The 23,979-nt window shown below is 47.8% G+C and overlaps 8 protein-coding genes across 8 annotated transcripts; 6 read left to right on the top strand and 2 right to left on the bottom strand.

The window, feature by feature from the left end:
- Positions 1–1,493: 1,493 nt before the first annotated feature.
- EDB91DRAFT_1234751 (G-protein alpha subunit) lies at positions 1,494–3,676 on the top strand (the record flags this gene model as incomplete). The annotated part of the gene is made up of 14 exons (XM_041321242.1): positions 1,494–1,637; positions 1,689–1,734; positions 1,796–2,375; positions 2,426–2,478; positions 2,536–2,645; positions 2,708–2,716; positions 2,780–2,810; positions 2,921–2,964; positions 3,018–3,131; positions 3,188–3,237; positions 3,290–3,404; positions 3,469–3,486; positions 3,538–3,571; positions 3,627–3,676. The coding sequence occupies 14 exons, from the start codon at positions 1,494–1,496 to the stop codon at positions 3,674–3,676; spliced, it is 1,398 nt and encodes a 465-aa protein (XP_041182033.1).
- Positions 3,677–3,979: 303 nt separating this feature from the next.
- EDB91DRAFT_600306 (uncharacterized protein) lies at positions 3,980–5,240 on the top strand. The gene is made up of 6 exons (XM_041327828.1): positions 3,980–4,034; positions 4,088–4,476; positions 4,533–4,588; positions 4,641–4,749; positions 4,798–4,978; positions 5,029–5,240. Exons 2-5 carry the CDS (start codon positions 4,132–4,134, stop codon positions 4,939–4,941), a joined length of 654 nt encoding a protein of 217 aa, XP_041182032.1. The 5' UTR covers positions 3,980–4,034; positions 4,088–4,131; the 3' UTR covers positions 4,942–4,978; positions 5,029–5,240.
- Positions 5,065–6,296, top strand: EDB91DRAFT_1045654 (kinase-like domain-containing protein; the record flags this gene model as incomplete). The annotated part of the gene is made up of 5 exons (XM_041313206.1): positions 5,065–5,271; positions 5,328–5,513; positions 5,564–5,650; positions 5,680–5,919; positions 5,967–6,296. Coding segments are annotated over 5 exons (1,050 nt in total), but the record flags the coding sequence as incomplete, so codon positions are not given.
- A 643-nt stretch (positions 6,297–6,939) lies between these two features.
- On the top strand, positions 6,940–9,254 carry EDB91DRAFT_1234750 (P-loop containing nucleoside triphosphate hydrolase protein; the record flags this gene model as incomplete). Its single annotated transcript, XM_041321241.1, has 7 exons — positions 6,940–7,035; positions 7,090–7,212; positions 7,265–7,849; positions 7,905–8,352; positions 8,403–9,001; positions 9,052–9,150; positions 9,201–9,254. 7 exons carry the CDS (start codon positions 6,940–6,942, stop codon positions 9,252–9,254), a joined length of 2,004 nt encoding a protein of 667 aa, XP_041182030.1.
- A 393-nt stretch (positions 9,255–9,647) lies between these two features.
- On the bottom strand, positions 9,648–12,918 carry EDB91DRAFT_1243593 (Creatinase aminopeptidase; the record flags this gene model as incomplete). Its single annotated transcript, XM_041322317.1, has 13 exons — positions 9,648–9,791; positions 9,855–9,974; positions 10,031–10,089; positions 10,146–10,260; positions 10,318–10,416; positions 10,471–10,582; positions 10,637–10,703; positions 10,766–10,919; positions 10,973–11,343; positions 11,399–11,735; positions 11,794–11,956; positions 12,007–12,081; positions 12,134–12,918. The coding sequence occupies 13 exons, from the start codon at positions 12,916–12,918 to the stop codon at positions 9,648–9,650; spliced, it is 2,601 nt and encodes an 866-aa protein (XP_041182029.1).
- Positions 12,919–15,831: 2,913 nt separating this feature from the next.
- Positions 15,832–18,365, top strand: EDB91DRAFT_1078131 (uncharacterized protein; the record flags this gene model as incomplete). The annotated part of the gene is made up of 13 exons (XM_041314988.1): positions 15,832–15,944; positions 16,016–16,127; positions 16,179–16,247; positions 16,299–16,435; positions 16,529–16,708; positions 16,761–16,852; positions 16,902–16,930; positions 17,142–17,237; positions 17,807–17,875; positions 17,935–17,957; positions 18,058–18,114; positions 18,223–18,308; positions 18,346–18,365. 13 exons carry the CDS (start codon positions 15,832–15,834, stop codon positions 18,363–18,365), a joined length of 1,083 nt encoding a protein of 360 aa, XP_041182028.1.
- Positions 18,366–19,708: 1,343 nt separating this feature from the next.
- On the top strand, positions 19,709–20,205 carry EDB91DRAFT_1104691 (uncharacterized protein). Its single transcript, XM_041317398.1, has 3 exons — positions 19,709–19,788; positions 19,842–19,877; positions 19,955–20,205. The coding sequence occupies exons 2-3, from the start codon at positions 19,848–19,850 to the stop codon at positions 20,138–20,140; spliced, it is 216 nt and encodes a 71-aa protein (XP_041182027.1). The 5' UTR covers positions 19,709–19,788; positions 19,842–19,847; the 3' UTR covers positions 20,141–20,205.
- A 546-nt stretch (positions 20,206–20,751) lies between these two features.
- Positions 20,752–22,074, bottom strand: EDB91DRAFT_1243592 (uncharacterized protein; the record flags this gene model as incomplete). The annotated part of the gene is made up of 5 exons (XM_041322316.1): positions 20,752–21,056; positions 21,109–21,195; positions 21,254–21,440; positions 21,488–21,626; positions 21,923–22,074. 5 exons carry the CDS (start codon positions 22,072–22,074, stop codon positions 20,752–20,754), a joined length of 870 nt encoding a protein of 289 aa, XP_041182026.1.
- Between the last annotated feature and the right edge of the window lie 1,905 nt (positions 22,075–23,979).

The following is a 23,979-nucleotide window of genomic DNA, read 5'->3' as shown; positions in this document are numbered from 1 at the left end:
ACAGCTAAGTAGATCTTGGCTAATGTGCCATGATCCATCACGTATCTTGCCGGCAAAATTTCTTGAAAGCGTTTGGCTGTTCTACATACTACAACTCTGAAACTGCCATCCAGGGTCTAGCTAGTTACTAGTAGCTACTTTGCAGAAGCCTATATTCGCAAGCTGAGTGGAGGCTGAATTCGTCGTATACCTTCGAAGTTCGTTGACCGTATCATTGGAGTGATGAAGCATTCAGAATGCGAACAGAACGAGCTCTTCACTCGAAGTACAGCATTTTGCGCGACAGATGAGACACAACAGATGTAAAAAAAAAAAGTTGATACTCACATTGTGATGTTCGTCGTAAGCAGTACGATGAGTGATTGATGCTACTTAGATATTGTAGTCATGTTCTATACATGTTCAAGATGCGCAGATGTTGCCCTTGAAGGCAAAGATAAGCGGGTGGCTGCCTGCGAGACTCGGGCATCTGAACCTAAAGAGACGCCTCTCTAGTGTCAAACCAGGCTGCGTGCCATTATTAAGCCTCGCAAGCGGATAGGATCGTTCGTTCGCCGACCGAACTTCGAAGACGACCGCCGAATCCAAAAGAGTAAAATAACTGTGACAACCACTGTGTCTTGTCTCGGTCTGTCCACAATATCATATGATATCGCCAATCATAATGTCAGCGTTGTTCAGCAGCCAGTGCTGTATCCCGCCAACTGCGGATCTCTGCACATACAACAGGATAGGAAAAGCCTCATCAAAGAGGCAGTTGCCATGTTGTCAATTTTGTATTGTCCTGGCCAGCGGAAAGTTGTGATCAGCATGACTAAATCACCTACAGCAAACCTGGAAAAGTAAGGCCATAGCTTTGGCTGGATGAGAAGCACAACATCAATTGCAACATGATCTGTGTCTTCGATTTGCAACAGCCTCGATCACAGACTCATATGCCCATACGTCAGTCGCGTATTATCGTGGGGCACATGGTTGTGGTTGGTGGTGGTTGGGCGTGGTTGCCACAGTGGGTCGGTGATGGCCGCCAGGTGGAGCTGGAGATCCACAGGTACTATTAGTATGACATTCCTGTGTTACGCACTTATGGGTCGCTTCAGCTCCGTCGGGAAAAGCTAGTACTGCACCATGTGCCATCATCCGCATAGCCTCAGTGATTTACCCGCGGTGGGATAATCAAAGCCACGTGTGCATCCCCTTGAAAGACCGAGCTAAAAAGTCAGTTAAGTACCAAAAGCCATCATGACAGTACTTACTCGACCAGGATGTAAAACACATATGTTGCGGTTGCCGTAACATGTTTTGATTTTCGAGTTCATAATAGCTTACCTAAACAACGATGGTTTGATGGACTGGAAGTACTTTTGATCTTCGTTGCCCAAATTCCTGTGTAAAGTTGTACATACGTGGGATATTAGACCTGTCAGGCTTGCCGCAAATGACCTTCTACTCCATCGTTCGTATCTCAATCTGAAAAGTGCCCAAACCGAAGAATGAGCAAACGACCAGGTCATGCCCATTCTGTTTCTGAACCAATTCTAATGCAGACCTTCGACGGGGCCAACATTGACAAGGAATACCAGTTCTACGATGAAGACGCTGCCAGAGTCAGCCAGAAAATTGACGAGGAGCTCAAGGTATGTACCTCATCTCGCTGGCCAGGGACTCGTGGTCATTGAGATCTGCAGAGAGACTGGGCGCGACGCAAGGATGTCCAGAGAAGGCAGGTCAAGGGTGCGTTCTGTCGAGGAATACTACCCACTCCGAGTTGACTTGAACTTATGTGATCATGCAGTCATGCTTCTTGGCCAGGCAGAATCCGGAAAATCTACACTCCAAAAGCAATTCCAATTGTACTACGCTCACCATGCCCTCGATCACGAACGTCCGCTATGGCGTCCAGTCGTGTATTTCAACATCCTCAAGGCTGTCCGAATGATTCTCGACGAACTAGACTATGAACTCAACAACCTTTCGATTGATGACTCAGTAGAAGGCCAAGCTGTTGCTCACGCCCTAGCTCCCTTGGGCGACCTGAGTGGGGAATTCTCCAGGCTACGTACTAAGTTGGTGCCTCTGGTTGCGATGGAGGATTCGCTAGCATCGGAACTCAGTGGAGGAGTCGCTGTGACCGGCGGCCGAACAGGTGTATATGTTCGTGCTGGATGGCAGGCTCTTGTTACCCCTTTGTCGCCTAACCGGAGCCGTGCACTTCCTGGTACCGGCGGACTTTCCCCTGCTGTTGCTCAGATGACCAGCTTGGCTTCGAGGACCCTCATTGCTGTTCAAAATGAGGTAGATGAACTTTGGAAGCACCCTGCCGTTCGGATACTCGTCAACAACAGGCGAATCAGGCTTGATGAGTCTGCACCATTGTAATGATGACACCTAGATATTTGATATCGTTCGTTGACAGTCTTTGCAGCTTCCTGGATAGCATCGGACGCATCGCGCAGGCTGATTACCTCCCCTCCACGGGTAAAGTGCATATCCGTTCTCAAACTGTTTGTGATGTTGAATATACGTCTGATCTAGCCGATCTTCTTAACGTCCGACTTCAAACACTCGGTGTGGCAGAACATTCTTTTGACATCGAGCTGTGCGGCTCTAGATACAACTGGTTGATGTACGACGTCGGCGGAGCTGTACGTGTGTGCCTATTTTTCCTTGTTCTGTTGTTTGGCTAAACCTGGCGCTTCATTTTTAGCGTGGCCAGGCGAGTTTATGATATTTAATTATCTAAACAGATCTTCCGTCTGACTCCGAACCATCGCATCAGCGCCACGCATGGGTACCCTACTTTGATGATGGTAGGTGTTTTGCTCTCATGCGGTGCATTTGACGCCCGTGGACACGGGCGCCACGACGTTGTCCGCAATAAGGAATGTTCACTAACATACCTGGTTTATTACTTGATTAGCCACTGCGATCATCTTTTTGGCGCCAATAAGTGCTTTTGATCAAGTATGTCTTTGTATACTTTCCTCTCATGCACCTATTCATCGTACCTGAAATAGTACCTCGAAGAAGATCCGCGGACAAATAGAGTGGACGACTCGTTGCAACTCTTCACAGCTATATGCTCAAACAAACTCCTTAAGAACTCACACTTGGTGCTCATGCTCAATAAGGTTTTATTATTTTCTACACTTTCGACCGTGTGACTTGATAACACGACTTTGCACAGACTGATTTGCTACAGAAGAAACTAGAAGCTGGTGTCAAAGTGCGGAAATAGTAAGATTTAGTGACCAATTGGTGGTCGGCCGTGCTCACAGTTTTGCGATAGTATCACATCATACGGCGACCGTCCAAACACCTACGCCGATGTGTCAGAGTACTTCAGGGCACACTTTATCCAAGTTCACAAGCGTCACGATATCAGTCGTCGAGCGTTGTATGTTGTATGTGTAGACCTTTCTGTGTCTTGAAGTCACCATGTTCACTAATAGTTGTGTTGCCACGCAGCACTTCACCTCTATGCTAGTGAGTTTTCCCATTATTCGAAGTTCGCACGATGCCTAACATATACTACAGGATATCCGAGCAACGCAAGACATTATAGTCAATGGTACGTTCTCACAGACGTCCGCCCCTCACACAAGTGCTCATAACTGATACTTCAGTGGGAGAGGCTATCATCCGATCACATATCGCCAAGACTGGCCTTGCGTAATTCCCCCTGGTTAATATCTTTTTTCATGGATCTCGACATAGCACTGTGTTTATCTGACTACCTTCCAACATGACACTTCCCTAGCAACTAGTGATACCTCGCTCCCTGATGATTTCTCTTTTCTTGCTGACTTTATTTTACCAACCCATCTATTGATATCCCGTCATTCATTGTCACACCTCCACATCTCTCAGCCTCGTTGCATATAGAATTTTAATCGGCTTGTCTTCCGAGTGAAAGATGTCGGTCCGATGGCATAGATGAATTTGCACACGCACTTAGCGCCAGCTAGAGTCCACTTTAGCTGTTATTCTCACACCTCATCTGTGACTTGTCTGATAAGCAACCTCAGTGTATGGTGCGCCGTTAATATGCCTCCTGATATTGATGATTTTGACCGTTCTGTGATAGCTAAGGTCTTGGACTTGAGAGAACAACAAACAATCATCGCAACCATGTTCAAGATGAAATGTGCGCTTTGCGATGTGGTCGTTAAACGCATCGAGATGCCACACCATGTACGAGCAGCCCACAATCCATCGGGGGCCAGCCAAAATGCATCTGAGACGTCGTTCAACGCAGCATCTGAGACGTTGATCAACGCGGCATCTGAGACGTTGGTCAACGAACCGCAAGCCGCGGCGCCTTCCCGTGAAACTCCGCTAGCTCCGATCACTACTCAAGCAGACCGTGAAGCATTCAAACGGGAGATCCAAGACATCGTGCATGTGTTCAACGCCCTGCCTGATCAGCTGAGACAGGAGTGCAAGCAGGGTGTTGAAAACATGCCTGTTCTTGGGGTGAGTCCATCAGCATTGTATCAATCAGTTGACGTCATGATTCGCGTTGTTATCAGGCGTTGTATGCGTACACCTTCACGCATCTTCAACTTTGCGCTCCAAAGAAACAAAGGTCGGGATCATATTATTGAAGCAGCGATCTTAATCTTGATGCGCAATACCAGTCTCATTGCTGAACTCGAAAACCTGAAAGCGGAATGGATAAGAGACAGTGATGCGAGTCTTTTGGGTTTGAAGACTATCAAGGACGGGCTAGTCCGCGTCCTACAAACGGTGTGCAAGGCATCGGTCAGTGAGGAGTCTACTAAACGGTATCAACAGTCACAAGTCAAGAAGCACTTCTGCAATACTCGCCTGATCCACGAACACAGACTGCACGACCTCGACATCGGCAACATTGCGGCATTGAATTGTCGAGCATACGACATCGAAAGAGCGTGCCCGTGCCTTCTACGCCCTGACTGATGACAACGCACAGTTCATGGTTGAAATCCTGCAAGATGTAAGCGCTAGCTTGTCGCAGAGCGCACGCCCGTTTGACGTCTGCAATAGCTAATTGCGACTCGGTCCGATATCGTCGAAACATATAGAAGATACTTAGTGAACGCTGTCATCAGACTTTCCAGGAAATCTGGACGGTTCCCACAGAATTTGCAACTTTGTCACGTCCAGGACTTAAGAAGTACCGAATTGTGTGGCGGGTATGGCTTGATCTACGAAGGCAAATTACACGGTCGCCTTGTTGCCGTGAAAAAAGTGCGAGAGGGTCGTCGTTCCTCGCACCAGTTTCATAAAGTCAGTAATATTGTGTGGTATGTGGGCAGAAATTTAGATATTGACATCCCTCGCAGGAGTTCTCCAACGAGGCAGTGGTTTGGTACTATGTACGGCATCGAAACTGCCTTCCGTTCTATGGCGTGTATGTCTTTGATGATGACTCCGGCTTGAGGACGTGGTGTCTCGTATCCCCCTGGATGGCAGAAGGTCATGTTAAAGATTACCTTCAGAGGAATCCTGACACTGATAGATTACCACTGGTAAGGGCAGCCTTATCTTATACCAAGAGATCATGCTTATGGTGGTGGAGATCCTGGATGTTGCACGGGGCCTAGAGTACCTGCATTCGATGGAGCCAGCAGTTAGTCATGGCGACCTGAAAGGCGTAAGTGTCAGTGTCATGGCTTTTTTGAATGGAGATTTAAGCTTTGCATTCGCAGGTCAATATCCTTGATAACATCTTCCGGGCGTGCATGCCTAGCAGATTTTGGAATCGTAATGGTCCGAGACTCTCATGTTCAATTGACTACAACCACACCCGGTGTCGCAGGAACGACTTACTTTATGGCTCCAGAACTTATAGACGCACGAAGTGATCCTGATCGGCTCCAGCGATTAGACAAAAGGCGGTGCGACATGTATGCGTTGGGTTGCGTCTGTTATGAGGTAGGAAATGACAACTCCTTCGGTTTGACCTATGATAAATCTCGCAGATGTATACTGGGATGGTCCCGTTTCAAGGCCTAGGTCCTGCGATCGCCGGAATACGGGTGCTGCTGGAGGAGCGACCAGCACGGCCATCTGAAGTTTGCCAAGGGTTAGACGACGATATGTGGAGTTTCATTGAAGCCCTGTGGAAACATACACCGACAGAACGACCAACAGCAACGGAAGCGTGTAAGAAAATCTCTGACAAGATGGAGTCTCAGGGGAAAGACACTGTGCGCCAGTCCACTGAAGTGGAGTGGGATGTAAGGTTTTTGGCCGATGCGGCGGTGACGATGGTGACAGAAGATCCGTTCGCGCTTGCGCGTGTAACATAAGCCCTCGCCTCTAGGCAACTGGTATTTTCTGGCATGAACCATAAATGTAACAACTAGCATAGTACTATGTAAACTGATAGCCTGCCAGTAATCACCCCTAGGTAAATCAATAGACGTTGATCATGTCTATGTAAAGGTCTGCCTTCAAGTCCTGCACAACCATGTTGTTCAAAAAACGGTCAGAATAACCGAGCTCATGAGATGGATGATACGACTCAGACAAAATAAGATGTCATTTGCCAGAAGGTTCCTGGTCTCGAACACCCTGCGTAGTCTAAGGGCCCGGGGAAACTGATATTAATAACATGTTGAAGACTAGCGAAGGTTGATAGATGCACTTAAGTTATTCGATTAATTCTTTATTACCTCTCAAGCAAGTCTTTCTCGCATTGACTCAATGACTTTTTTCAAAGAATGGTAAACCCTCGGTGGTGAAACAAGTGAACAGAGATCCGTTCAGTTCACCCACTCTCACCTCCGAGACAACTTAATCAAGCATGTGCATGAGTGCTTGAGCCGTGTTCGTGCAGAACGATGTACATGAGGACCGTGGGAATATACAAAAACTTTGGAGGCTCCGCTGAGGATGACTTGACCAAACTAAATATTCATTGCGATAGCCTTACCATAGCCCAACTCCAAAATGTCGACCAGCGGGCTGAAGGCGATTGCCCCTGTGCCCACTGCGGCAGATTTCTTGGACATTGTCTTGTCCAAGACCCAAAGGAAGACACCTACAGTGAGTCGTTCGAGGATATCATCTAGAGCAATCTAATCAACTTATGTGCCTCAGGTAATTCACAAAAACTTCAAGATCAGCCGCATCCGTAACTTTTACATGCGCAAAGTCAAGTTCACGCAAGACACTTTCGATGAAAAACTAGGAGCCATATTATCAGAGTTCCCCCTCCTCGATGTGAGTTTGATTAAGCTCTCATCGTGATTCAAAACTCACATTCCTGAGGCAGGACTTACACCCTTTCCTGGCGTCACTCATGAATGTATTGTACGACAAAAATCACTACAAACTTGCTTTAGGCCAACTTCGCACTGCCCGACATCTCATCGATCAGGTTGCCAAAGATTATGTCCGACTTCTAAAGTTCGGTGACAGTTTGTACCGCTGCAAACAACTTAAAAGGGCTGCGCTGGGTCGTATGGCCACTATCATGCGCAGGCAGAAAGATCCCCTTGCCTACCTTGAGCAAGTCCGCCAACACATTTCCCGTCTTCCCGCCATCGACCCTAACACCCGAACTCTACTCATATGCGGCTACCCAAATGTTGGAAAGTCGTCATTTATCAACAAGGTTACGCGGGCGGACGTCGACGTCCAACCATATGCTTTCACAACCAAGTCCCTTTTTATTGGCCATCTAGATTACAAGTACCTCAGGTGGCAAGTCATCGATACCCCTGGGATTTTGGATCACCCGCTTGAGGAGATGAACACGATTGAAATGCAGAGTATTACGGCTCTTGCTCATCTCAAGAGCTGCGTGTTGTATTTTATGGACCTGAGTGAACAGTGTGGTTATACGGTGGAAGCCCAAGTGCGTATCGCAGCATATATTCTGCTTCTGTACTACATGTCAATTTTTTCCGCAGTGTAAATTGTTCCACTCCATCAAGCCTCTATTTAATGGCAAGCCTACGATGCTGGTCATCAACAAAATCGACGTGACTCGCCTCGAGGATCTTACGCCCGAGAATCGCGCTCTCGTCCAAGAAATCATCGATACTGAGGACGTCCACTGCGTCCAGGTGTCATGTTATTCTGACGAGGGGGTCATGGATCTCAAAAACAAGGCATGTGATGCCCTCCTGGCACATCGCGTCGACTCGAAGCTCAAGGGCACCAAAATCAACTCTGTGATCAACCGCATACATGTAGCACAGCCGAAAGCTCGGGACGAGGTTGTCCGTGCGCCATTCATACCCGATGTCATCAAGGAGCGGAAGAAATACGATAAGGATGATCCTGAAAGGAAGAAACTTTTGCGAGATATGGAACTAGAAGAGGGTGGTGCTGGTGTTTTCAACATCAACATTAAGCGTAAGTTCCTCTCTATGTATCTCACGTGCCTCTCCTGACGCGTCATACAGAGGATTACATCCTCGCGAACCCTGAGTGGAAGATGGATATCATGCCCGAAATCATGAACGGCAAGAACGTTGCCGACTTCATCGACCCCGATATCGCCGAAAAACTCGAGGCACTTGAGCGTGAGGAAGAGAAACTCGAGGCCGAGGGCTTTTACGACAGTGATGAGGATATCTTTGACTCCGAAGATGAACGTGAAGCAGTTGAGACCAAAAAAGCTCTGGGGCACAAAATACAGTCGCAGATCCTCAAGAAAGCCAAGAAGAACCAGTCTCGCTTGCCACGCACAGCTGGCCTCCGCACGCTGTCTGAGCTCAGTAGTGAGCTCAAGAAAGCAGGTTATGATCCAAGCAGCATAGAGGCGCGAGCAGGGATAATAGCCAAGGCCCAAGGCGCCAAGCGGAAACGGGCTGAAGCAGACATGGATGTTGATATGGAAGATGCAGACGCGAGTGAAGGGGAAGAAGGTGACTGGATGGATGTTGATGGCGGGGAACAGACACCCAATAAGCGAATCAAGGGTAACAAGGGCGCAGTCATTGCCAAGCACCCACGAGCACCGAAATCAAATCGTCAATTTGCTGGTATGCGTGACGAGCAGGTTTGTTTTGTCTTTATCTGGAAGGCCAAGTCTCTGAACGTCCTTTTTAGCAAGCTTCCAAGGCCGTTAAGCTACGGAACCTCGGACAGCGTGAACGCAACCGGCTGGCTAAAGCTGGCGAGAGTGATCGTGCTATCAAAACCAAAATGGTGCGTGATCATGAAACATCTGTCTACATTCATCCTAATCACGTTCTCAGCCAAAACATCTCTTCGCTGGAAAACGGAAAGCAGGAACAACGAACAGACGTTAGCCTGCTCGTCTTCTACCCTCTCATGTATTATTTTCGTCCATATCATGAAATCTATTCCGCTATAGTACAACTGTGTCCTCGAGGCAAGCAAAAAGTTCAACGATAAAAGCAAGAAGAGTATTTAGACCCATCCTAGAATGTAAGTACATACAACGTTGCGCACAAAGCTGCACAAATCACAATATAAACGTTTGAAGTTCGTCGATCGTTCTGAATATGTTTTACGCGTATCATTTTGAAGGGCGCCCTGTGACGTTTCCTCGGTTAGTCGTCAATAAAGTATAATATGACTCGGGGGAGTGGAGATAGAGGAAAATATACGGAGAGGGCGTGGGTTTCGCAGTAACGGAGGGTGTGGCGCAGGTCGATAAAGAATTGGATGAAGGTCCATGTTTAGTCCCAATCAATGGTAATGCCACCAGGGCCTGGAGCAGCGACACCAATCCCTCTGTCAGCTTCGCGTTTCAGCCATTTGAGAGCACGTTTATCATCCCTTAGGAGTGGCTCGAGTCTCTCAAGGCACCTCTTATTGTGATCCTGCGATAACGGACACGTTAGATAATCAAAGGTTCCGCAGGTGAAGGATCAATGAAAACTTACTTTCAACCACTGCTTTTCTTCCTTGGTAAGCATGCTTTCTTTGACCATCCGCGTCTGGATCGGAACACACGTGAGGCGTTCAAACCCAAGCCAAACATCGCCATTAAATTCGCCTTTCGTCTGGCAGTCGATACCGTAAGATGTCGTCGTGCTGCGGTGATATAGGATAAACGTACCTTGACTCGGCGGATAGACAGCGCGGATTCAATGCGCATTCCCCATCGGCCTTCAAGGTCTACAATTGCCACAATTATGAGTCATCATAACGGTGAAATCTCAACGTGCACTCACAGAAACCGGGCTCGTTTGTTATGACGTGACCAGGAACGAGAGGTACGCTGCTGGAAAATCCGTGTGGACCTTCGTGTACGTTCAAGAACGAGCCAAATCCGTGGCCTGTGCCGTGCTAAGTCCAAATCACATATCAGCTGATGCTCAAGCCTACGTCAAGGAAGCAACGCACCATGTAATTAAGGCCGTCCTTCCATAGGGCACGCCGAGCAAGGACGTCAAGCTGGGAACCTGTAGTGCCCTCTGGGAATACTGCGCTATCGATGGCGATCTGAGATTATAAATTGAGAATGTGTGGGGACTGATATGAATGCGATTGACGTACGTGACCCTGCAAAACGCGGGTATAGGCTTCTGATTGATCTTGTGATGGCCTTCCAAAATGAACTGTGCGTGTCGTGTCACAGGTGCCATCACGGTATTGGCCTCCAGAGTCGCTGGGGAAAACGAGTTTAACGATCACAAACGTTAATAGTATTCTCGATACTCACTTAAGGTAAGGGGTGTCTCGGTCAATCATCCGGGCGCCAGATTTCGTGGGTGAATAGTGGGGAAGAGCTGCAAGATCCGAATAATTAGCGAAATGAATCTGCCATGTTGTAGAAGCTGCATATGCATACCCGCGTTAGGCCCGCTGGCAGAGATATTCTCGTATGCGAGACCCCAATAATGCTTGTTTTGCCGCCTGTATTCTGTGAGACGCCATGCTGCTTCATACTCCGTAATATCATATCCTTGTTGGATCTTGTATTCCAGCCATGCAAGCCATCTAACCTAAATGAGAGAGCATGAGGTGAGGAGCAAAACTGTCAAGCGAGGACACACACATATGCAGCACCATCGCGAAGGTAGGCACGTCGCAACCCTTCAAGTTCTACATCATTCTTGATGGCCTTCATGTTGTCAATGAAGGAGGGTATAACGGTGTAACGGAAGTGCGTCAGCATCAAAGAGATCGCGTAGGATGTTTCTGGGGAGATGAGGACTTTGCCCTCGCCCCATTCCCGCCGACGAAGGAAGGCCCAAATGTCATTGTATTCCTTCCGCTCGACATTGAGTGCATGTAGGTGATCCTCGACTTCATCGGTAAGCTTGACGGCATCCAAGAATAGGACAACCCGATCAAGAGAAATAAACAGGTAGGCGCAAAACAGAGGATTGAAAGGGATATCGGATCCACGCAGGTTAAGAAGCCAAGCTACGAGTGATCTCTGTAAATATCCCAAAGAGATATCGGCGGAAATAGGACGAACCAATTGAGGATAAAGAAGTAATCAACGTGCCAATGTGCATCTGGGCAGCGGTCGGCGTTCCTTTAGAGTACGAAGGGACAGCCGGAGGTTGTGCCTGGATCCAGGCGCGAACCTCTGCGACTTTTGTGCCGGCCTCTCTGCCCGTGAATTCGAGAGACTGGATAAAAACGGGTTCCTTGGATCGCAGGGGCTTTTCTTTCCAAGTGAGGTCAATAAAATTCTGGGGAGGGTAGATGAGCTTTGAGTTCTTGTTGTTGAGTTGTGTGTTCAATAAGGTAGCCTTCTCATGTGAGATCATGCGTGCATCTATACCGATCTTTGCATCTTTGGCACGATCCTGATATAACATAAGACTCTTTAAGGAAAAGCCGTGGACTTAAGGTGATGAAACGCACAACCAACCAATCAATCCAATCTTTAGGTCCATCCACGGCCCCGGCAGGTATCAAATGCCAGTTCGAGTCAAGCTCTTCACGAGCTTGCAACCAGTACCGGGAATCGGTCACTAAGTAAGCAGCCGTCTTGGAGACAATAGCTTGGCCCGCACTTCCAGTAAACCTTCCAATCACGTAAGATCCGGAATCGAAGGGGAAAGACAAAGAACTCACCCAGATATCCATGCCCTACGTTTGTCACTGGCTGCGACGTACTCGGATTGGTGGGCGTCCTCACTCGGAATCACACTGAAGTAGGAACACGTCAGCCTGAAGAAACGCAGGATATGACTTTACTTACTAGTAATCGAGTTTTTCCTTGGCCATCAACTTCCTGACGTCCTCTAATCTGTCTGCCGTGTCTACTTTCTCCTTGATAGATTCAACATCATTAACCTTGCGTTCATAAGCAGACCCGACAAGCGTGCTCGCAGAATCGTTCGAGTACAAGGGTGGGCGTTTGCTGCCGCTCGACTTGGAAGAGGTGCGAGTAGGCGACTTGTAAAGCGGAGGCCTTTCTGAGCCGACAGAAGGTGATCGTTCTAACATCTCTCTTTCCCTCTCCTTGATTTTTCCCAGTCCCCATCCATATCCCCATTTCGTGGATTTCTTGGAATCAACCCTCGTCAGAGCAGACTTGCTGTCATTGCGGGAGAGTTGAGAGAACTTGGTGCGACTCTCGTTAGCAAGCGTAGGGACGTCGTATACTTCTGAATCCGAATCAAAAGATAGCTTCTCTACATCTGATCCAAGGGTCTTTGTGGGGGAGTAGGATCTGGCGCGGACAAGCTTGTTCCGTGAGCCTGTGGAGCGATGCGATCGTTTCGACCGATTGGAATCGTTGTCCGACCTCTGGAATGAATGATTGGAATGGTTGTCCGACCTCTGAGGTGAACGATTGGAATGGTCGTCCGACCTATGAGATGAACCATTTGAACGGTTGTCAGACCTCTGGAATGAAGCATAAGATTTTTCCGAATCTGTACGGACTATGAGAGGGCTAGCTTCGCGAGTTCGTGAGCGATTCGTGAAAGGGAAGCACATAGGCGGTGGGGGCGGCGGAGGTGGTGGTGGAGGCGGCGCCATGATAGATGCGGCGGATGATGAAGGTAAGAAGCAAAGAGCCCGTGCTGGCAATGTGAGCTCAGAACGGACTCACACGAGGCTGGACGGTGATTATCACTAAGGCTGACATGGCATGCGTAAAATTGTGAATGGCAAGGGAAAGCGTGACTAAGCGTACTAAATTGGGTTACTCACTGAAAATGTGCTGTAACAGGCTGTAGCACGGAAGCGAATTCGGTGACCGGCCCTACCATTTGGTCATTTGTGGACATGGAAGACCTCGAGGAGAGCTCCGTGGGCGATTAAATTGACATCACGACTGCGGAGAGAAAAAGGGTCCTAAATGAAGGATGTCGTATCCCATTGCCCAGTCACGACGGCCAAGGTGGTCAGCCATCAGCTGGGATCGATCCCGCGGGTATGCGAACGCCACAGTGACACACATGGTGAACAAAGTTATCGTGTCTCATTTCGAGTCTGAACACGAGGCTGGAACGGCTTGCTATCCATGCTTCGGTCCGCATTTGACGGTTCCTGGCCTTATTACCACAGTGTGTGGATAGGGTTGTGGAACCCGCGAAGTCTGGATAGTTATTCTAGATCCGAAATGGTAAGCCATGGTCACAATAGAAGATCACAAGGACATTAACATGACGTAGGCATCACCAATGACGGATTGTCTCGAGTTGCGACAGACCAACTTGAGACAAGTAAACCATGATCGGTTAAGTGCAGTTTCCTTGGGATACGCGGAGACGTGTAGAGCCTGCCGTGTCAGAGGGGGGATCGATTTCGCTATTAAACACAAAAAGATTTGTGTAAGAATGGCGCATGACGCTAGAATTGACCTCGCTGTATGATACCCAGAAGAGAGGTACTCCAAGTGGCACATGAGGTCTAGACAAACACAATGCTGGAATGAAGATTATTATCCCCTCCTACTCCACCACTCCCGGGCCAGCGGCCATGGTGATCTAAAGAAAACTAGAACTTCATAAGACCACTTACTACATAGGTTGGACCCAACTTTGCGCCCAAAGCCGTCGTGAACTAGAGAATGGAACACAAGTAAATGTCAATGTCACTATTCCCCACTGCCCAGACCTGTTGATCACATGTGGCATTCAATGATAGTGCTGATCTGGGCAAAGGGTAACAGCAATAGCGCCACAATGGTCAAAGAACCGCGTGCTGAAATGGAGGGGAGTTAAGAATTCCTTCCGGATTGCCCATAACGCATCATTGGATTCCGACCAGGTGTTCCTCCAAAGTTCCAACAGTCCGAGTTCACGCATATTCACGCGGATGCAGCTATATGAGACGAGACAATTGACGGATCAAACCCAGTGTGCGACGAGTGATGGGAGTCTGGACAAGAGACCACTTGAGTGGAAACGCACCTTGGTGATAGAGCTGGGGCAACTGCTTTCAAACGCTGCCGAATCCTGTCGAATGAGTTTCAACAGTAAAGCAAGTTATCCGCCACCAGCGTGGAGCGCGACGTCGGGCAAAGGGGTCATCTTACGTAATACAACAATTACAACGTTCGGGCGTGCTCGTACCCGCCCGCGGCCCTAATGCTCACAGAAAACTAGATTGATCGGACTCTGCGAGGCCCTCCCGATCGCTGAGGTTCCGACCCATTGAATTCCTCGGAGATCGAATGGGGCATCAAATGTTTGCCTGGAGCAGCGCTTCTCCATCGAACATTTCCCAAGTTGAAATTGCAGATCATGTAAGTAGTATGTTGGGACCCATTTCATAAAGCATCAATATAGCCTGTAGTTGTAACCGCCGCAGCACCTTCGCGAGCACTTTTTTAGCTACAGAGACTCGCCGTCCAGGTTTCAGATGAATAGTGCTAGGATGCTGCTTGAAGAAGTTTTGGGACGTTCACAGCTAAACAACTTGAACATGGTGCCGATAATCGCCAGTAATTCCTTAGGTTGCAGATGTCAACCCACGTTATAAGTCAACATCGCTGCGACTGGACCGACTAGTTAACTCCATGATGCACTGATGACGGGGAGCCTGAGATGCGGGTGAGTATCTGGAAGTGACTGGTTTGTTACCTCTTGTTACGTTGCAACGATGCCAATAGTATGTATAGCTCCGTTTATCTTCCTGGATTCAGCCATACAGCCCTAAGTTTGGCATACCGAAGCTCTGCCTTGAATACACGATCTAGGTCGTCCGCTTGTTTTTGTCTTAATTCACATCAGGTGCGGATAAACTTAATGCCTGACTATGACCGCTCACCCTGAATGCCTCTAGGACCTAAAACAGATGATCATTAACATCAAGTCGCTCTCTAACTGTTGTCTTGTCGTACCTCCCACAGGCAACGAAACATGGGTGCTGGTCCCGCTGTTGTCACCAAAGGCCTGCTGCCTATACTCACCTTCTCGATTCAAGACCATGGTACAGGAATACCCATATGTTCTTCACGGAGACAGAACGAGGAAAGAGGGAACTTATAACAGGAAATAACAGGCCTCACCAGACTGAACTTTTGGATCACTGTCAAGTTCCAGAACACATCGTGGTCTACAGTCAGTTAGCTTACCCCTGAAGGCCTGACAGGTTCATAACATCCTGTACATATGGTTATGACGGTGAGCTCTATACCTTGAGTCATTGGCAAACCTATCCTGATGTGTCTTTAGGTAGTATGATGAGTACATGACTTCGTGGTTTTCAAGACACTATGCTGAACGCGGAACAGACGATCTGCAGTCTTTGACTCAGTGGAATCAGGCGTTTAATTATCTTACTGGTGGGAAGGTGTATATATCGTTGCACATTGGTTAACTCATCTGCAAGCTCGGATTGCTCAATGCCATTCAAGTAAGCTAATCATTGATAGCGCTCTCCGAGACTGGCTGACTACCTGAGAACATCAGTTTCTTGAGTGCTTACCCGTTTGCACCCTACATGACTGATGGCATGGGTCGGCGGTTCTCGATTGCCTTCGGTGCAAGTACAATGATTACTGCCGCCGTGATCCAGACTGCCAGTAACTCTGTGCAGATGTTTATTGGAGCCCGGTAGGCAACAAATAGCTACCCGCAGCGTTGCTCCGACATATTTCTGCGGTCTCTTGATCGGGTTTGGTCAGTCATTCACTACGCCCGCTGCTCCCCTCCTTGTCGCTGAAGTTGCATGGCCTTCCCACCGTGATCAAGCAACTTCACTGTACAATACATTGCGGTGAGCTGTTTGGTGATTCTGTGAGGACGTATTCATCATCCTCCTTCAGGAACCTTGGAAGTATCATGTAGGATTTTCGCAACATAGGGTTCACTTTCGTCCCAGCTCACCAGTTGCGACCACGCAGTGCGGCACGGACTGTTAGTTTCTGTCATTCAAAGCAAAAAAAATGAAGATGATCCTCCTTGCAGATCTATGGCATCTTCACTATTTCACCCAGTTGGGCGTGGAGAATTTCTTCCGTACTCCAAGGTTTTTCATCTATGATCCAAGTCTCGTCTGTGTGGTTCGTCCCTAAGTCTCCACGTTGGTTTGTGCATAAGGGGAAGTGAGCATAGCTCTCCTCAAAACTTAACGACATTGCGTGAGTGTGATGCATTTATTTGTGGTATAAGCGCCTGAACCAAGCGCTATCATATAGACAAGATCCTCTAGTGGATTACGAATTCGAAGAAATCAAGGCTACCATTACATTTGATCGGGAAGTAGCTGGCAATGCTAGCTGGCTGAGCTTGATTGAAACTCCGGAAATCGAAAACGTTTACGCAATCTCGTCGCGCTCGCTGTCTTCTCCCAGTGGTCTGGCGTTGGTTTGGTGTAGGTTCGATGCTATCTCGTATATGAAATGCTCCTGACTGCCTGTGGATTCGCAGTTCTTACTGTGAGTTGGCTTCATTGATGTATGGCGTAAATGCTGATGCATTGGAGTTGACAGATCTGAACAAGGTCTTCAATTCGAACGGACGTGAGTGAATCGTAACCTGACGTAAAGTCGGCTCCTTATTGCTACTTAGTCACGAATCCGACAACACAGCTGCTGTTTGTAGGTTTGCAAGAGGTACATGATGCTTGCCCGTTTACAAAAAATTGTAGAATGGTCTTAAGTCTCAGCACCTTCAACTTGTTTGTCGGCATTACTGCTGGCTTTTACTGTGATCGTGTGGGCTGACCCTCACTGTTCCTTGCGTCTTGTGCTGGTCAACCAGTCTTGATCCTCAGGCATACACATACAACTTGCTGAGGGATGTTATTAGGTATGGTCATTTTCTGTACCGCGTATTCAATCTGCTTCTTCATTCACAAAGAAACTGGTAGCATCGCAGCCGGCCATGCAGTCATTGTGTTCATTTGTGAGTAGTGTAGAGGAGCTGATTAAGTTTGGTGCTGACAGGCTGTCGAGCACAGTCCTTTACTATGGATTTTGCGAGTGAGATAACTCCACTGCTCGTGTCGTTAATATACCCACGATCCTACAGACGACGTTCGTATTTCTAACTGATGCGTCTGATTCATCCTGGCTGACTTCATGTGATTTTAGCTTGCGTTCACCTCCTCGTTTCGTGAATAAAGTGAAGTTCTGGAGCGAGCCTCGCCCTGGATTATTCTACAAGATACACCGTCGAAATTCTCCCATTCGCCATCCGTGCCAAGGGTTTTATCACGTTTAGCTTCGTGTTGTCTGTCTCTGATCTTCAACCAGTATGATCCATCCTCCTCGTCCGTTTGAAGGTTCACTCACATATGTAGATATGTTAATCCCATTGCCCTTGAAGTGTGTGTCCCCAATATGAACCTTCTCCTTGCAGCTGCTGACAATATTAATGAATTCGACACTCAGTCTGCAATAGAAGTACTACGTGAGCTCGAGTTTTCTCGCAAATTTATGGCATGATTTTATTTATTCAATGTTTTATCTTAGTTGGTGTACATTTTCTGGCTGTGCTTCGAACTTGTGTTCTGCTATTTCTTCATCATTGAGACGAAGAACGTGCGTATAACAATTTTTCTTGCTCGTGCATGATCCTCGGCTCACGAAATTCTCGTCAGCGCACTCTCGAAGAAACTGCCGCGTATGTCACAGTGATAATGACTACGATCTTCGCCCTCCGTGTTTTCACTCTGCTCATTTATGGTTCGCACCGCCGCTCACTTGTATGATGCTTTCCTCAGTAATTCCGCGTTTTTCAACCTGATCTCCGTACCTCTCAAGTCTTCCAAATATCCTCTGTAAGTACTCTATTGATGCTCTCGCCAAGTCTCTCTGGATCATGCGCTCAAGCTCGTCCTATCTGTTCTAACGTTTGCTCTCTCATCTGCCCTTATTTGCGCTTGCAGCTACTCGTCTGCACTTATCTACACCCGCCTCCGCACACTCTTACTTGTTCCCGCATGCCGCCAGATGTTTTTGCTGGTCCGCCCTTGTATGTACCTGCTGCCACTTATTTTACTCATTTAAAGCGCGGTTCCCTACCGCCTAAAGATCTTCGGCTCTCGGCGCGCTTGCCCCCACGATGCCGTTCGTGAGCACATCCAGCGCTTGTACAGAGCTCTGGGCTAATACATTCCCTAGGGTAATTTTATATATTTTCTCGTATCTATACCACTATCCAACGGCGCCCATCCACTAGCTTTCCATCCGCCTGCCTATTTAGATGCTACTTATTGATGCCGCTGCCGATGACGACGCCAGACTCCCATCCGCCTACCCTCTTGAAAATGCCACGTAGCCGACGACGCCAGAGTATCAACCAATCCCACCCTAGATTCACGCTTCGGCTGTCCCACCAGCGCATGCACCAACTAGATGAGCACTCCCACACTACTTCAGAAATCTGGTAGCCTTGGATTCTGGTGACGTATGTCTTGTATAGCAATCCATGGTACATGAGGTAGTATAGCGCTAAATTTATTGCACGTGGGGAAGAGATAATGAGGAGTGAGAGAAATATCGAATTGACAGAAGGGAGGGAGAGGAGGCATGCGAGCAGGAGATACTATCATTCGACGGGAAATGCACAATTTCGTCACACTATGTCACGCGCGGCACCTCGGCCAATACACAATGATATCCAAAGTCCGACAGCGCGCAAAGCGAATGACAGAAAGTCCAGTGTTGCCGAATGCAAACAAAGCGGAGACTCAACCAAGCCGAGAGTGTGATTTCCCAATCTAGCCTGACTGTCACGCTTTGCTCATGAATCGTGAATCGCACGCTGTGGGGGTGTTCTATTGACATAGAAACACCTGGAGTAGATTCAGAATGGTGTATTTTATATATGTCGAAGTCCCTATGTTGATAGGTTAATGGGATCTGGGTGAATTTTGGATTTAGTGTCCAAAAATCACTCATTTTGGGTACACTCGCACATGTACAATGTTTCATCTCGGGAAGGCTTCACAGCACCGATTTGATTTGGTAGTCTTATTTAACATATACTAATACTTGTTCTCCAGCTGTTCCGAATGAAATATATGTAGTTTAGAGCTCTGGAGTGCATCGTGCATTCCGGATCAGGTGATAGTATGTTGAGGGTTATTATACTGCTGGGTGATGCCGTCAACATGAACTTGAAGGCTTTGGCTTATTCGGGTTAGAAACTGTGAGGAATCCTCAGCGAGGAGGTCCTGGGGGTCAGGCATGACTAAGTAACGTCACCTTGCACTGGCACGTACCTTGTTCTTTTGACGATTTGGGAGCCGAACAATTTCGGAACAGTAACAGGGCACCTGGGTGGCACCATTAATATTACTAATTAGTAATAGTACTGCGTACCTGTACGTGTTACTAATTTGTAAGGAATATATATCTACCATGCTACCAGCAATAATACCAGCACTCAGGCCTCACTTGGGTGATTTCTACTGCCCTAGTCGCCTGCTATAATGGGAAGACTCTATCAGGTAAGTCCGAGCTTCTCGTCACTGCCCGGCAAATGCCTTACTGCCTAAAATAGCCTTTGATGCTGTCAATTCCCACCGCTACACTTATCGTAAGCTTCTGCTCATCGTCCACCACGATGAGCTCATTCCTTTCCTTCTCCTACCCTTATTTTTCATCCGTTTTTAGGCGAAGCTCGCGCAGTGCATAGCCACTGGCCTGCTGAACGTTCTCACCACGCCTCTCACGCTTTTGGACCCACAGTCATCGTGCTGCTCAGCCCCAACAGTGAGCTCACTTGCCAGCCTCTCCAGCCCTCGTTTGCTGTCCGATCTTTGGCGGGCCTTTTGTATCATGCGGGCAATAGCCTTTTGAGTACATCCGCTGTCTCTGCCACGTTGTTGGACCTGTCATTGACGTGCTGCTCAGCCCCAACAGTGAGCTGCTTCCCTACCCTCTGCCGCCCTCGTTTATCATCCGTTTCACCACATTGTTGGACCCATCATTGATGCGCTGCTCAGCCCCAACAGTGAGCTGCTTCCCTACCCTCTGCTGCTCTCGTTTCTCATCCGTTTCACCACGTTGTTGGACCCATCATTGATGCACTGCTCAGCCCCAACAGTGAGCTGCTTCCCTACCCTCTGCCGCTCTCGTTTCTCATCCGTTTCACCACGTTGTTGGACCCGTCATTGATGCGCTGCTCAGCCCCAACAGTGAGCTCCTTCTCTACCCTCTGCCGCCCTCGTTTCTGATCTGTTTTTGACGTGTCTTTTGCATTCGAGTAGTATATATGTAAAGCAATACAACACAAGTGCTATTTACTCAGCCCCACCTAATATGCCGCTTGAACCCCCCTACTCCATATCAACTGAACCTTCAAGACTGTTCGTGTTGCTTCCATCCTGTTCGTTGTGGTTGTCTTCCTCGCTGTCTTTGAGGTCGCTGTCGCTGATTATTTGAGCGCTCTTAGCGCTGTCAGCTTTATGTCATTGTGCGGCTTTACAGGGTTTGTAAACTTGTTTGCCACTCGCTTGGCGCTTGCGGTTGTTGCTGATGCATTCTGATACCTCGTCATCATTCAATGTAACCCAGGAGCATGTGCCTGTGACCAGCGCATCTAGCAATTTGATTAGGTGTTCTCGGCGACCAATTTTCCCAGGGTTGCAGACACTCTTCTCGTAAGTCCACCCGTCGATTGCAATTGCGTAGACTTTGACAATCCTCTTCTCATAGTTGTCGTAATTCATTGGGATCTTCTTTGAAGCCAACTTGTTCTTCTGCAAAATATTGTCTGTGCAACATGTCAGCCCATATTGCAGTACAACGCCTCAGTAAGATCACACCTAAGCCATCTTGAATATTTTGTCTGCACAAACTGACGAGTTTCGACAATGGAAGCCGCTGTGTTGTGGACATCGACGACTCTGCGCCTGTAACGTACACCTCATCAGCACGTGACCTCCGAAACATCTGAAATTGTTCCCGCACCAAAATTCCCAACAACCCACGACTCAGACTTGAGTGCCAGAAGTTTCGGTTCAAAATGCAGCACATCCTTAATGAAGGACTTAGCCTTGGCGGTAAGGAATAGTTTAGCTTCATGGTAATGCTCTAAATCCCCTCGAACAGCAATATAAAAACCTTCCATTGAGGTACGTGCATTGATGGCAGTCCACTACGTGACAATGAGCTAAGGGATTCTGTGGTAAGTGGTTGACAGACCTCTTTTTCCATGGTGTTAAAGGTCGAGTTGACATCTTTCAGAAGAGCTTTTGGATTTGATCGCACAATGTTTACCCGCATTGCGCGCAGGTCATCAATACCAAGCCGTAATTTTTTTTTCTCCGGTTCTGACAAACGTCTATAAGTCCGTTGAAGTTCAGTGTGATGTGCAGAAATGAATGCCAGGAGCCTATAACATTGCCCAGGTCCACGAGCTACAAAATTTAAGTATTCGATGAATACTTTGTGAACTGCGGTACGTACTCTCATTGGCTTCATTGAGCTTCCCCCTCACAAAAGCATTCCAGGCGCTTGCTTTTCGACGTTGTCGAGTCAATCAGCTGCCATTCAATTCAGCACGGGTCCATTTTAAAGACCTGTCAATGGAGGTGGGTACGTCAGATCACCTTCGTCTCGTTAAATATATAGACTTACCTCCCATGGTCTTGAGCTATAGAACGTGCTTCCTCCTGGTATGAATCCCGTGCTGTGTTTATGGCATCCATAAGCTTCGTATATTTTTGACGACATTCTGCTTTCTGCTCAGTGGTGAGCTTTGCGCGCGCATGTTTCTGAGCGGAGAGCATGGGGATAGAAAAAAATGCTAACGGGGGGACTGGGGACCAATATTTAAGCAATTAAATATTTTAGCTGAAGCGGTGGTTTTCTGACGAGGACTACTTACCACACGGCGATCACACTCAGGCTAGAACGTTAACTTTAAAAAAAAATGTACATGTTAATTTGTTGAAATGCAATGATTTCGGCTCATTCTACTGAGTCCCACTGCCCTTGGAGTTCCTGATAAAATGTGCTAGGGTCATAATCTACATCAATCTACTGAGTCCCACTACCCTCAGAGTTTCTGATGCTAGACTTGTATGCAGGAGGTGGACTATTGGTTAGACTCGAAGGGTGTGGAATTATTACGACATGGGTATGAGGTTGGTCACAAGCCCGACAACTCAGGGTCACTGGAGGCTGAGCATTAGACCCATGAGGCGCTAGCAACAGTCTGTCTTCGGCTTCCTGCAAACATGCTATGTAAGTTTGTGTGTCCAATCATCATTATTGTAAGGTCCAAACAAGATTCCTCACCTCGGGTGATAACGACGAATCAGTGTCAGTGTCAGACTCTACCAGAACTATTGGAGACCTCGTTGTTACTGATGGTAGTGGTGTTGGCCGAATACGCAAAGGAGGGGGTACCATTGGAATGTTAGGTGTTGATGTAGACACCTCTGAGTCAGATGCTACGTCAAAATGAACATGCCGGGACTGACGGCCTGCCTGCATAGTTTGGCGGTGTGGTGTGGAATATTGTTGGTTACCAGTTCATCGAGATGAACCAAGTGCTTCGGGTGGATTGAGAGGGTTGCGCCATTGAGAGAGCTGAGAGGGTTGGTGATGGGGTTGTGATGCACGACGAGTTTGGTTGGGAGTTGTAGTAGGTGCAGACTGTGTCCGGTTGGGAGTCGTAGGTGCAGACTGTGTCTGGTTGATGGTAGGTACTGAGCGAGGGGCCTGCTGGCTTGTGCTCGAGTGCAATGGACGTGCAGGTAGATCGAACGCTACTGACGCCTGGCTGCCCTGCTGAAACATGTTGTTATCCTCTAAAACACCATGTCAACACCAGAGCTGTAAAGCCATATGAAAAATAAAACTTACCAATGATCCAGCCACCTCCTGTGTTAGAGGACGAGACTTTACTAGGTGCGTTCTTCCAGTCCATGTTGAATGATTTCTTGCATGCGGGGACTACAATCTGCTCTGTGAAGATATCCTTGATGAGATCGACAGCGTTGTCGATTTGATCATCTGTGAGCTTGCGGGAATCACCCTCACTTAGATTCTTCGACCTTATTAAGTTCAGAGCGATAATGGGGGGTCAGCGAAATGTTCCTGTGTTGCACTGCCAGCGAGCCAGCCAGATGTGTGCTTCGATGTTGAGGGTGAACGTCAACTAGATAGTGCCAGGGTTAAAATTGAAGAAACGAGTTTGAAAATCAAACAATCATATTCGCAAAACTTACAGCATTGGTTCCATCGCATGCAAGATCCAGCCAATGAAGACTTGATAGCACAGAGGCACTCATCAGAGTGAGGTTCCTTGAACAATTGAGAACTTGAATGTCGAAGGCGTCCATCATGATTTGAAGAGTAAGTTGTATGAGTCTAAGTTAATTAAAAGTCACGCGAGGAAAGGGAAAGTGTTAGTATGAGTTTGGTGCGTCACTGAGTTTGCACTGAGTACTGAGTACTGATCAGTGATAAAGTTGAACATTGAACTTCTGTATTATGTTGGCCACTGCACACCAGTGCTATAATTGTTGGCTACACGCCATACATGTAAACCTGAACCACTAACAATAGTCCTACCTGTCTCGCTGACACTAGTAACACATTCATGTTTATCGCGGCTTGAGTACTGTCTCGCTGACACTAGTAATGCATTCATGTTCATCGCGGCTTGAGTACAATGAGCTCTCGGA

This window comes from Suillus paluster (assembly GCF_016628075.1).
Source record: "Suillus paluster strain FC165 chromosome Unknown EDB91scaffold_5, whole genome shotgun sequence".
Taxonomy (NCBI): Eukaryota; Fungi; Basidiomycota; class Agaricomycetes; order Boletales; family Suillaceae; genus Suillus; species Suillus paluster.
The sequence above is the reverse complement of the archived record's forward strand: the minus strand, read 5'-3'. Positions and strand labels throughout refer to the sequence as shown.